We start from the raw sequence: 13,123 nt of genomic DNA on the forward strand, positions 1-13,123 counted from the left end.
GGGGGGTCCGTGTGCGTCGGGTCTGATGGAATGAAAGAGAGAGAGAGAGAAGGAGAAGGAGAGAGAAGGAGAGAGAAGGAGAGAGAAGGAGAGAGAGGGCCCAGTGCAATTATGCAACACATGTGCACGGGGACAGTGCTACTTTGTGTGCGTGATGATACGCGTCACAACGGCGTACTGAGGATGGAGATTGTAATACTTCGGTACTCGTGGTAATCAACCAACACCAAGGCTGAAAGCTCATGGACGGATTGCCATGTCATGTTGAGCTACGGGCCTACCGGCCTACGGGTGCTCTAACGCTGGTTCCATAGTACTAGGAGTCTAGGACCCTAGGAGAGAGTGCCTGGAGTGGACAATGGACAGCGGGCCGTACCACTTTTTACAAGGCAAGGGGACCCGTCGATGCGTGACATCTGCTCGTAGCTCCAGATGCTAGACTTGTGTGTGCAGGGAAGATAACCTTGGCTGATTGGTTAAAACGGGCGTCTTGCGTTGGGTGGGACTATCCGGTAGTGAACTGGGCAGTGAACTGAGTGATTATTCGATCGAGGTCAAGAGAGAGAAAGAAAGTGCTTATAGCAGCGTTATCAGGGGCTTGCTATTATTATTATTGTTATTATCATGATTATGGTCATTGTCATGATTGCTATCTACGATGTATATGCACCGTCGGCTCCTGAAGGGTAGGATGGTACGTCCGTGGAATGTACGAGCACATATTTGAGTGCTCAGTATTGATACAATTCCATCATTCTATGCTATTTACTCCGTAGAGAGTGTGCTGATTTGCCGAGTCCTCAACCCCTCTCGGGCCGGAACAACCGTCCCGTCCGACGCCGGAAAGTGACGTGTGACCTGTACGTCACGGTACGAGTAGACGACCATGGATGCTAGGATCACCTGCAGTAATGGCGTAAACAGCATCACCTGCAGTGCTGGTAGGATTACTCTACCTTCAACGCAGGGCAGCAGCAGTTGGTGAGAGCTGACAGTATGAGGTGCATGCTGGAGTATGGGGTACAGGTAGAGAGCATCTCGCACCTGCACAGTAGAAGGTATGCCGTACAGTAGAAAGCAGTAATAGTAGGTCGCACAGGATGAGTGTTGAAGAGAGAGGGAAAAAAAGGAAGAGAGGGAAAGAAAAAAAAAAAGACTCGACGAGTACACTGTACGACTCACGCAACAGTCGAGAAAAGGACAAGGAGAGAGACGACGAAGAAGGAAGGGAAAATATTAAAAGAGTAAAGCGCATGACGCTAGTGTTTCCAGTCAACGGTCGGAAGGGGGGGGGGGGGGGGGGGGTTTGCTAGGATCCCCGCTTGGGCAAGGGGAGGGGGAGAGGGGCAGAACACTGTACTGTATCTGTATTACAGGAGGTACTGGGCTGTAGGCTGCAGGCTGTAGCTGGCTGGTTTCTCTCCGACAGCTTTCTTGGTCAATGATTGGGGGCCACAGATCTGGTGCTAGATAAATCATATCAGCCAGTCAATTGCTTGATCCTTCCCACTCACCATCACATTATTGATCGTAATCATCATAAGCGTCAGAGAGAAAGGGAAAGGAAGAAGGGAGAGGGACGAGACCATTGAATGTGTGGTGAACCAATATTCGGGACAGCAGCGGTGGCATGTCTCACGTCTCAGTCTCGGATCAAATGACCCAATACGATACTGTCCTACTGTATGATCCCTGCATAGACAACCAGCCCGCGACGTACTTTGACCTCTTCCTCTCTTCCTCTCTCTCTCTTCGCTCACAGACCCCCCCCCGCCAGCCTAAAGAGTGACCGGGGGTCGGGGGGGGGAGGGGTCTGGCTCACCCCAAGCAACATGATGGATCTCGCTTCTATCTGTACCCTTCCGCCTATGGGTTCCCTGGTTCGAGCTCTGCCGTGGTCCGACGAGCCCCTTCAATCTTGGGACCTTGGCACAGCCGAGTCCATACAACAGGACCAGGCACAGCACGGCAGGTCGTATCATTCATTATACTTGGTATCATTACACCTCACCTGTACTCTCAATCGAGCGGTCGTACTATGCGGTCCTGCCCTTGTCCACCCTCGTTCTTCCAGGAGAGAGATAGGCTCTTTCTCTCACTCCACATCCGATTTCCATCGACGCATCATTCGCCATTCTCTGCCCCTTCTTTTTCCTTCTCAACTTCGTGCTAGTCACGGACCATGTGCTGAGACCCCTCTTTGTTGCTGTTTCCCTCTGCTCCTTCCATTCTTTTCCTACTCTTCGCAAGAGTAACTCCCAAGAGTCGCTGGGTATTACCCCGTCACACACTGACCACCCCCCCCCGCGTCTCTCCCGACACACGAAGCAGTTGCGCTTGTCGCACCTTCCGTCTTGTTCAGTCCCTCGTTTTTCACATCCGTTTTTTCTTCTCTTTCTACGGCCTTGAATTGGCTGGGTTTCTTTTCTTCTCTCTTGTTCTCTGGGTTCTGTGTTCATCCTGTACCGACAACGCTCTTCTTCCTTTCTCTCTCTCTCTCTCCTTGATTCCCTTCCACGCGACATATCGGAGCAGTCCCCTTCTCTTTTGCTTCTCACCAGTCACTCGCTCTCCTACGCCCAAGAAATAGCCGTCACCCGTTACAGATCCTGCGACATATACCGTTTCCCGTAGTGAGGAGAGAGACGACATAGACCGACAAGCCCTTGGCAACCGATCCTCCGCTCTCTTCCCGACTGATCCCGCTGCGTCTTTATGCTTGCCATCACGCTGTTGGTGCTTTTGGTGACACCGCCCTGAAACCTGCCTTTCCTGACTGCTCTTTCTCTGAGTATTCGTCGACCTGTTCTCTCTTGACCCACCCGCGTCTTCGGGAGCTTGCTGCTGCCACTCCTCTGGCTCTGCACGACGACGATTCTCAGAGCCACCTTGCGCCGGTCGCCTCTTGCCCATTCCCGAGAGCATCCGCTGCCTCATATCTGTCTCGTTCCATCACCCGCCTGGAGTGCTCTCCGGAGAGCCGATTTTCTCTAACCCTAAACCCGGTCCTGGATCTTGACACCCTCGTTTTCGACTTCTTCACCACGACGACGACAGCGACGACAGCAGCAACGACGCCGATACCGTATACTTACTTGCCCATTGTGCGCGTCTCGTCCGTGCTACCTTGGACGCCTGCCTGCTTAATACCGCATACCCGGACGCCGTCTGCCGTTGCCCAGCCTCACCGGTCACACCTCAAGACACGGTGCTACTGCAACCTCATCGCCCCCTTGCTGTAAAGCAACCCTCATCATTAGGGCTGAACCCAAAATCCGGACCATTGGAGCCGACGGCGCAGCGCCAGCTATCCAGAGCCACCGACCCCTTGGGCCGTTGTAACCGTGCAGCCGGATTCCACCTCTGGCTTCTAAATGAGCCGACCCAATCATGGATGGGATATGGACCAGCCAATGCCCCCAGCTGCATCCATGATGCGCCAGAGGGAGAGGGATCCCGGCGCATACGGGCCCGGTGCCCCCCGCCGCCAGCAGTACTCTCCTACGATGGACTCGGACGCTTCTTCTTCGCCCATCGGAAACCTGAGTCCTCCCCCACGTCGTCACATCACCTCCCCTCCGTCGTCAGCACAGCCGCCGCCGCCCCCCATGGGAGCCGCGATGTCGTCCAATTCGGCCGCCGCGCCTTCGTCGAGGTCGCGCTTCCCGTTTCGCTCCGAGGGAAAGATGACCCCCGTCATCTCGAGACCGACTCACCTGTCAAACTGGCCGCTCCCTTCTGGCTCTCCCGCTGTGCCTTCGCCGTCGGGTTCCACCGGGGCCCCGTCAGGTCGCCCCCTCCGTGCGCCTCCGCGTCCGCCCCGTCCGAGCAGAGTTCCCTCGATGGTGAACCAGCACCGACCCGAAGAGCCCACGCCCGTGTTCCTGACACACCAGCAGCACGGCAGGGATGGAGGTGCGGCTACGGAACCCGAGTTGGCTGCCGTGACCCCCATGACGCCATCTTCCAGGCTCACCACGTCGTCCATGGGAACCATTCCCGAGTTTCCTACCCCTGCGGCCGTTGCCGTTCCCGACATGCCACCACCGCCCCGGAGGAGTCTCTACCTGGGTCCCCACGCGGCCCGCCGCGGTGTCTCGTCGTACTACTCGACCATGTCCAACGTCTCGCCCATCGCCGAGGAGAACAATAGGTCGCACGGGTCCTACGCCTCGAGCGCGGCCATGCCCGGCAACTGGTCGCCATCGTCCCCGCTCTATAGCAACCCCGACTCCTTCTTCGACGACACCATGACCGACGTTAGCCGCGATTCTATGGGCGACGAGTACGAGGATAACAGCAACCTCGTGCGGAGCGCAAGCATCGGTAAGAAGGGGAGGCCGCAGCTTGTCGAGAACAAGGCAGGCAGCTCCGCAAGGCCCTCACCACAGCCCGTGCAGAGGCCATTCCAGGCCGGCACAGGATACGTCGACGAGACCAGCAGCTCATCAGACACAGCGACGCCCGCGGTGACGCCCGCGGTGACGCCCGCAGCCGACGACAGAGCCAACCAGGCGAGCAGGCAGTTCTTCGTCCCCGTGGGCCTGAGGGGCCCGACCGGCAGTGCTGCCGACCTGGAGAAGCAGGACCTCGGCCCACAGCGCCCCTCGGCCCTCCCGCCGGCCCGCTCGAACAGCAGACGACTCTCGGGCCTCAAGCGCCCCCCCAGGCTTGACATGGACGCCGTCCGTGCCGCCGAGGCCCGAGGCAGCCTCACCAGCCTCCCCGATCTCATCAAGAGAGCCACCCGTCTGGCGGCCATGATCGAGGGCGGGAGGCGCCCCGCTAGCCGGATCGATGGCCTCAACGACTTTCCGGAAAAGTCGGACGGCAATGCCAAGGACGATGTGGCGGCCAGACGACACCACTCCGGTCTTTCCGACATGCTCAATGCCTTCCCTTCGCCCGCTCAGGCCGGGCCGCAAGAAAGGAGGCGTCGTGGCTCGTGGTTCCCCACCACGTCATGGCCCCTGGCCCCGAGCCGTCTGCGGGACATTGGTGAGGTGGACTCGTCAGCATCGCCTCGACCCGGCCAACAAGCACCTCGCGGAGACGGTGCTGGCAGCGGCGAGAAGAAGCAGAAGAAGAGGGGATGCTGTTGTGGCCTCCCCAAGTGGGCGATCGCCCTGCTGGTCCTCCTGGCTCTCTGCCTGCTCGCCGCCGCTATCGTCCTGCCCCTGGAGGCCTTCGTCTTCAAGAATCTGGGTGGCAACGACGATGAGCCAGAGTCGACCACGGAAAGGTGCGCCGCGTCGCTCACGTGCAAGAACGGAGGCACCAGCTACGATTCGCAGGGGACATGCTCGTGCATCTGCACGAACGGCTTCACCGGCCGCGACTGCAGCGTCTCCGGCTCCGAGGGCTGCACCACAACCGACCTGGTGGGCACGGGCCCGTCGTCGACCATCAGCAACGTGACGCTAGGCACCGCCATCCCGCGTCTGGTGGAGGATGCGAGCGCCAACTTCTCGATCCCTCTCAGCCCTTCGCAGATCCTGGCCAAGATCAACTATGGCGATCTGTCCTGCCGAGCGCAGAACTCCCTCGTCACCTTCCAGGGCCGCTCAACCCGGCAAGGGCAGTCTTCTGACTCGAGCGTCTCCAGCCTGAAGACGGACGATGGCGGCATGGCCAGCAGCAAGGCCATGGTCCAGCAGCGCCGCGCAGACTCCGGATCGGACTCGGACGTTGACGCCTCCGGCTTCTTCAGCGCGTCGGAGAACGTCCTCGACTTCGCGCGGGTGGCGGTACTCTACGTCCTCCAGGAAGAGGACGAGACAAGCGCTTCCCAGGCGCAGGCTGCGATGGAGCAATTCTTCACCAGGGCCAGCAGACGCCGCGCCAAGAACCGTCAGGCCATGAATCTGACTCTCAGCTCGGGCAACACGATTGACCTTTTGAGCCTACAGATTAATGTCGGTGACGGTGATGTGGGAGGTTCTTAACTGTTGGTGCTCTCTCTCTGTCTCTCTCTCAACCCAATATAAAAAAAAGCAGCATGGATTTCATATCGTCTGTTGGACACCGAGAAAGGGACCACGCATGAGAGGAAAGATGAAGGTGGTGATGATCTATCTAACTAGCTAGTGTATATATGAATGTGAGGTAGAGAGAACTTGAGGGCTGGTTGAAACACGTGACCCTATAACCTTGGGCCATCAACACCGCCTCTTAGCTAGACTATGAGGCTATTCGTAATATAGTAATATATATATTCTCCTTCTTCTTCAACATTGTCATACTATTTCTCGGGTCGTCGGTCAGAAGTAGAGATGTTCTTGTCTATTCTGACAAGAACGGTGTCAAAGAAGACGACCAAGCATCGCTAGGATGAATCAAGCCAGGCAACGGATAGAGAGATGTAGGTGTAGGTAGAGCAATCTTGGGTTTAATGATAGAATACGATGACATTAAAATATAGCCAATTCACTCAATTCACTCAAAAAGGGGGGGGGGAGGGGGGCGCGGTATGCCTTCTCGGGTGTCAAACTTTTAGTTGTCTTATTCTGTGGGGCTGTATTTTTGGAGGGGATGTCTTATACAAGAAGTTCGCCAACTAGTCGGGTGAATCATTAGAAGGTTCAGCCGTGTGCGTGCGTGCGTGTGTGTGTGTGTGTCTGAGCGTTGTCATTCATTCGGCATTTCATGTGCTCTATTGCTGTGCTTGTCTCGTGTTGATTTCAAGCTGAACGAAGCTCGTAGTTGGCTGATTATATACGACAGGATGGAGGAAGTACCGCATTCACTAGGAGAGCAGAGGATAGATGGGTAGAAGCATGAGATACGACGAAAAAGAAAAAGAGAGAATCACATCCTGAATACACCGAATCTGGTATCACCAGGCTTGACGTTGTTGCTACCGCCCATGGCAGCGTCGAGACCTAGACCGAGGTAGTGTCTTGTTTGCTGGGGAGGTATGATGCCGTCGTCCTGAGCTGGGGTCAGTATTGATCGGGCAAAGACATGTTGAAGAGGTAAAGGGGATGATGAGAGGTGTGTATACGTCAACGAGAAGAACAAGATAAGACAATGGAGAGATGAAGAGAGAGAAAGATAGAAGAAGAAGAACATACCCATAATCTGGCCGTAGAAAAAGTAGCCTGAGTCTCGGCCTCGATCCTCCCCCTGAGCTCGGGCACGGCCTTGCCCTGACCGACCGTCTCCATGACGTCGGCGAGCTGGTCGGGCCCCATGACGCCGACGCGGGCGTTGGGCCACAGCCAGAGGAAGCGCGGGTCGTACGCCCTCCCGCACATGCCGTAGTTCCCGGCACCGTAGGAGCCGCCGACGACGACGGTCAGCTTGGGCACGGCGGCGCAGGCCACGGCGGTGACCAGCTTCGCACCGTGCTTGGCTATGCCCTCGTTCTCGGCGGCGCGACCGACCATGAAGCCCGAGATGTTCTGGAGGAAGACGAGGGGCACGCCACGCTGCGAGCACAGCTGGATGAAGTGCGCGCCCTTCTGGGCCGAAGACGAGAACAGGATGCCGTCGTTGGCGACGATACCGACCCTGTGGCCGTGGATGGAGGCGAAGCCCGTCACCAATGTCGCGCCGTAGTCGCGCTTGAACTCGGAGAAGAGCGAGGAGTCGACTATGCGGGCTATCACGTCGCGGATCGGCAGGGGCTTGCGCAGGTTGGTGCTTGCTATGCCTAGGAGCTCGTCGGGGTCGTAGAGCGGCTCTCGCGACGGGCGAGGCGGAGCCGGGTGGGAAGAGTCCGGGTCGGAAGAGCGGGGCGGGGCCGAGAATTCGATGCATCGCCGAGCCAGAGTTATGGCGTGCGCGTCGTCGACGGCAAGGTAGTCCGTCACACCCGACACAGAACTATGCATCTCCCCGCCACCGAGGTCATCGGGAGAGACCACCTCGCCGGTGGCGGCCTTGACCAGCGGCGGGCCGGCGAGGAAGATGTGGGCCTGTCCGCCGCCGACGATGATGCTCTCGTCGCTCATGGCGGGGACGTAGGCGCCGCCGGCGGTGCAGGGGCCCATGACGACGGAGATCTGCGGGATGCCGGCGGCGCTCATGCGGGCCTGGTTGTAGAAGATGCGGCCGAAGTGATGGGCGTCCGGGAAGACGTCAGCCTGGTGGGGGAGGTTGGCGCCGCCGCTGTCGACCATGTAGATGCACGGCAGCCGGTTCTGCTCGGCCACGGCCTGGGCTCGGAGGTGCTTCTTGACGGTGATGGGGTAGTACGTGCCGCCCTTGACGGTGGAGTCGTTGGCCACGATGACGCACCGCACGCCCGAGACGACGCCCACGCCCGTGATGATGCCTCCGGCGGGGACGACCTCTTCGCCGGCGGCTGCCGTGCCGCCCTCGCCGGCGTACAGCCCGTGGCCGGCCAGGGGCGAGAGCTCGAGGAAGGTCGTGCCCGGGTCTATGAGAGATGCCACGCGGTCCCGAGGCAGCATCTTGCTGCGCGAGAGGTGCTTCTGCCGCGCCTTCTCGGACCCTCCTCGGTGCGCGCGCGCAGTGAGCTCCTCGATCCGTCGGAGGGCCTCGCCCATCTGCCGCGAGTTCTCCTTGAACTCTTCCGACGACGGGTCGACCGTCGACGGGAGACGGGAGACGGCGTCGGCTTGGTGCCGCGGCGTGAAGCTAGCTATGGTGCGTCGGGCAGGTCGCCGCGGGAGTCGGCATCCTAGACGGAGGGCGCGCATTTTGGGAAGGGGAAAGAATGTTTAGCCCTCTGGGTTGACAGTTCTACCTCGAATCTCTTTCTAGAGGAGGATGCAGATGAGGAGAGGGTGGATGGATGGATGGATGGAGGGAGGGAGGGAGGGAGGGAGGGAGGGGGGATGTGATGTACATCATACATGTTGTACGTCCCGAGGCTCAAGACACGGCATTGTCGGCCGGTTCAAGCCGCCTTGAGCCGAGCCGCTGACAACCCACCTCTGTCATCAACCCTCCCTCCGCCTTCCCATCTCCCATCCATCTCTCCGTCCTCCCCTCTCTGCACTGTGCTTTATTTTCTCCCATTCTTTCAATTCCTCCAGAGTGAACACACACACATATATACACACACACATATATATATATAGAGAGAGAGAGAGAATAAAGGACAGCATGGCGATAGCACGCACAATCCGGGGTGCTACCCCACGATATTGGCGGGTCCCAGCGGTCCCCACAATGACGACACACAGATGGCACACCAGCGGCAAACACCCCAAGGGCTTCACGCCCCCGTCGGCAGACGATCTGGAAGAGCTGCGGGAGCGCGTGCAGGATTTCACGCGCCGCGAGGTGACGGAGGAGGTAGCCTCCCGCACGGACAAGAGCAACGCCTTCCCGTCGGACATGTGGCGCAAGCTGGGGGCCGCCGGGCTGCTGGGCATCACGGCGGACGAGGAGGTGGGCGGGCTGGCGATGGGGTACCAGGCGCACTGCGTGGTGATGGAGGAGCTGTCACGCGCGTCGGGGAGCATAGGCCTCAGCTACGCGGCGCACTCGCAGCTGTGCATCAACCAGGTGCAGCTGAACGGGACTCCCGACCAGAAGGAGCGGCACCTCCCCGGGCTGGTGTCGGGCGAGACGGTGGGGGCGCTGGCCATGTCCGAGGCCGGGGCGGGCAGCGACGTGGTCGGCATGCGGACCGTGGCCCGGAGGGTCAGGGGCGGGTACGAGATCACCGGGTCCAAGATGTGGATCACCAACGGGCCCGACGCGGGCCTGACGGTGGTGTATGCCAAGACGCGGCCGGACGCCGGGTCCAAGGGCATAACGGCCTTCCTGGTCGACACCGGGGCCGCCCAGGGCTTCCGGTGCACCCGCAAGCTCGACAAGATGGGCATGCGCGGGAGCAACACGGGCGAGCTGTCCTTTGACGGCGTCTTCGTGCCGGACGGCGACGTGCTGGGCCCCGTGGACGGCGGCGTGCGCGTGCTCATGCAGGGCCTGGACCTGGAGCGCCTGGTCCTCAGCGCCGGGCCGCTGGGCATCATGCAGGCCGCCCTCGACGTAGCGCTGCCCTTCAGCCACCAGCGTCGCCAGTTCGGCCAGCCCGTCGCCCACAACCAGCTGGTCCAGGGCCGTCTGGCAGACATGTACACCCGCCTCAAGGCGTCAAAGGCGTACACCTACGCTACGGCCAGGGACGTCGACGAGAGGGGCCGCATAGCTACGCGTGACTGTGCCGGGGCTATCCTCTACGCTGCCGAGAGGGCTACCCAGTCGGCGCTCGACTGTATACAGCTGCTGGGGGGGATGGGCTATGTCGAGGAGATGCCGGCTTCCAGACTGCTCAGAGAGTGAGATTCTTTCTTCTACTTCTTCTCCTCTTCTTCTCCCTTCTCCTTCTGTTTCGTGTCTTCTGGTCCTGCTCTGCTCCGCAGGAAGATTTCCCCAGGGTGTGAGAGAAGAGCTGACCATGCGTAGTGCCAAACTGTACGAGATTGGAGCGGGAACGTCCGAGATTCGCCGGATGGTCATCGGGCGCGCGTTCAACAGAGAGTACGCGGATGCATAGGCTACGTACGAGTACCAGTTGGATCGGATTGACCATGACGGATCTCGCTATACGACGGGGACTTGCCCCCCCCCCCCACCACCTAAGGAACGGACCGGCCTATATCCGCTCCGGATGGACTCGGGGCTTCGGTTTCTATAGGGATAAGGGTTTGCGTCACCCAAGGTGCGAAGGCCGAGGATCGCTCTTGTCGGGTAGAGTGAGCATCGTCGATTTTATTCTAGTGAAATCGGAAACATCACCCCCTCTCAAATGCGAGTCAGTAGAGCGCCTCGCTCCCGAGCGGTTTCGCGTGATCGAGGAGAGGAGAAAGGTATTATGATGTATTATGGTGATGCTAGTAGCCATGTGTAGATGCATATCGGGCATTATATCTTTTCAGTATCACGGACAGATATAGGAAAGACTTGTGACAGACAGTGAAACGCTTCAGAATGGAAAGAAGAAGAAGATGACGATCATGATCATGATGGAGAATTCGACGATGAAGAGGAGGGAGGAGGATGAGGAGTGTTCAGAACAAGGTATACCTATCCCATAGGGCCTTGTACCAGACATTGTACCGGACGCCTCGCTCGACGCGCGCCTCCTGCTCGACGAGCGGCATGCACCGCATGGCATCGGCGTACTCGTTCAGGCACGAGGACCTGGCCTCGAAGTGGCCGGGCTTCCTGCTTATGCCGCCGGCCGGGTCGAGGTTGACGTACTGCTCCGACCCCCTGACGAGCAGGGGCGCATTCCCGGTGAGCAGCGAGACGACGTAGTTGACGGCGATGTCCTCGCCGTTGAAGCGGGAGTCGACGGCGTCGCGCACGGCCCCGAGCCAGGGGACGTCGTCGGTGAAGTAGAAGTCCAGGAAGGAGATGTGGACGAAGGCCAGGTTGGTCAGGACCATGGAGTAGGGGGCGTCGCCGCGGCAAGGGGCGTACGTCCAGCCGCCGCCGTCGGCGTCGAGGTCGGCGCAGCGGGCCAGCGCGCCCGTCACGCGGTGGCGGCCAAACTGCCGCCAGGATTGGAAGGCGAACTCGAGGTCGGCGGGCCGGTAGTAGATGTCGTCGTCGGAGAGGAGCACGGCCTGGGTGCGGTAGTCCCCGTCTACGCGGAGCTTCTCGTTCAGGCTGTCGCGCTCGGGCTTGCGGTACCGCACGCTCACGCCGTGATCGGAGGTGAAGGGTGCAGGGGTGGGCTCGTCGAGGTTGTTCCATATCACGACGATCTCTAGCAGCGAGGGGATCTTTTCGGAGAGGAGGGCACCCAGGACGTGGGCCAGTTCCTTGGGGCGGTGGAAGGTGGATAGGGAGATGCTTTCCCCCCCCCCATCACTGTCAGCTTTCCTCTTTCCCTCTTCTTCCTATGATGTGTGTATATATATATATGTATATATGTATGTATGAGAGAGGCAAGACATACGTAAACCTGTCATCGGCCAGACTGTCATATTTCGCATTGAGAGCATGCCATTTCTCCACGGCAGGAGTGCGGTGGCTCGAGTCGCACCGGGGAACACGCTGCTTTATCGACTCATCGGTTGAGTGTAACGTCGGTGGCCGGTTTGATGGGCTGCTGCCAGAGAGGGGGCTGGCCAAGAGGACGACGACGGTGACGGCGACGGCGACGGAGAGGAGGATGACGGTGCCCGTACGTCTCACGAGGCGGCCTTGCAGAAGGTTGATGAGGGAAGGCGGCATGACGGCACGGGTTCACTGACCAGAAAGCCAGAAAGAGAGGGAGGGGGGTCGAGGTGTGAAGAGTCGTCTGTATATACGGAGTTTTGGGTATGATCGTAGGTAATGGTAGCACGCACCACTCGCATGCGAAGGAGAGAAGCAGACTAATCCACTTCCACTTGGCGGGACTCGAGGAGGATCGTCTCGCGTGACAAGAGACAGAGAGAGAGAGAGAGAGAGGGTGGAGTTGGATGACAAGGAAAAAAAAAAAGAGTTGGAGACCCCCCCCGGTATCCTGTACTTCGCCGAGGAGGCTATGTGGGTTGTGGATTTCGATTCGGGCCAGTAAGACTTGCCGACGACGACATGTGTTAAGATTGGGTGGAGAGGAGTCCCTTGCTAATCTACATCTACATGTACGAGTGTACGAGTAATGATCTAATCGTCTGTACCACTCCTACTACTCGTCCGCACGGAGTTACTCGTACTCGTAGCAGGTAGCAGGTACAGATTACGAGTAGATGTACTGTCATCGCTCCGTAGATGTGGATGGGGGAGAGAGAGAGAGAGGTACGGAGCAGCCCTGCGCGCGTTACCCTAATGGCCGCCCAAGATTCAGGGGATCAGCCAGCCGCCTTGCGGACTCGGGAAGGGATCAGGAGAGAGGCGTCCCCCTCCCCCTTTTCCCCCTCTCGGTACCAAGTCTCCCAGGGTCCCGRGGGGGGGGGGGGGTTTGTCTACTCGCGATTGAGACTGATGCGTATCGCTGGTGGGAGATGGAACTTACGCGTACCATGGAAGCCCAAGAATATCTGGACGGTGATCCTGTCATCATCACGGTAGCAATGGAATGGATGCCAAAACAGAGTTGGACCGCGTCTTCCCGTCGTCACGTCATTCATGAATGAGCCTTGCCGGCACGAGCTTCTGCCGATCATGTAGAGAGAAGAAAGAAGAGAGAGAAAAAAAAAAAAAAAAA

General features: G+C 58.9%; 4 protein-coding genes across 4 annotated transcripts; 2 read left to right on the top strand and 2 right to left on the bottom strand.

The window, feature by feature from the left end:
• Positions 1-3,374: 3,374 nt before the first annotated feature.
• Positions 3,375-5,945, top strand: GMORB2_5343 (uncharacterized protein; the record flags this gene model as incomplete). Its single annotated transcript, XM_035467317.1, has 1 exon — positions 3,375-5,945. The coding sequence occupies one exon, from the start codon at positions 3,375-3,377 to the stop codon at positions 5,943-5,945; it is 2,571 nt and encodes an 856-aa protein (XP_035323329.1).
• An 862-nt stretch (positions 5,946-6,807) lies between these two features.
• GMORB2_5344 (3-methylcrotonyl-CoA carboxylase beta subunit) lies at positions 6,808-8,666 on the bottom strand (the record flags this gene model as incomplete). Its single annotated transcript, XM_035467318.1, has 2 exons — positions 6,808-6,930; positions 7,074-8,666. 2 exons carry the CDS (start codon positions 8,664-8,666, stop codon positions 6,808-6,810), a joined length of 1,716 nt encoding a protein of 571 aa, XP_035323330.1.
• Positions 8,667-9,141: 475 nt separating this feature from the next.
• GMORB2_5345 (isovaleryl-CoA dehydrogenase) lies at positions 9,142-10,477 on the top strand (the record flags this gene model as incomplete). The annotated part of the gene is made up of 2 exons (XM_035467319.1): positions 9,142-10,259; positions 10,387-10,477. The coding sequence occupies 2 exons, from the start codon at positions 9,142-9,144 to the stop codon at positions 10,475-10,477; spliced, it is 1,209 nt and encodes a 402-aa protein (XP_035323331.1).
• A 514-nt stretch (positions 10,478-10,991) lies between these two features.
• GMORB2_5346 (alpha-1,4-N-acetylglucosaminyltransferase EXTL3) lies at positions 10,992-12,165 on the bottom strand (the record flags this gene model as incomplete). The annotated part of the gene is made up of 2 exons (XM_035467320.1): positions 10,992-11,695; positions 12,120-12,165. The coding sequence occupies 2 exons, from the start codon at positions 12,163-12,165 to the stop codon at positions 10,992-10,994; spliced, it is 750 nt and encodes a 249-aa protein (XP_035323332.1).
• Between the last annotated feature and the right edge of the window lie 958 nt (positions 12,166-13,123).

Source organism: Geosmithia morbida, assembly GCF_012550715.1.
Source record: "Geosmithia morbida isolate 1262 chromosome Unknown scaffold_3, whole genome shotgun sequence".
NCBI lineage: Eukaryota > Fungi > Ascomycota > Sordariomycetes > Hypocreales > Bionectriaceae > Geosmithia > Geosmithia morbida.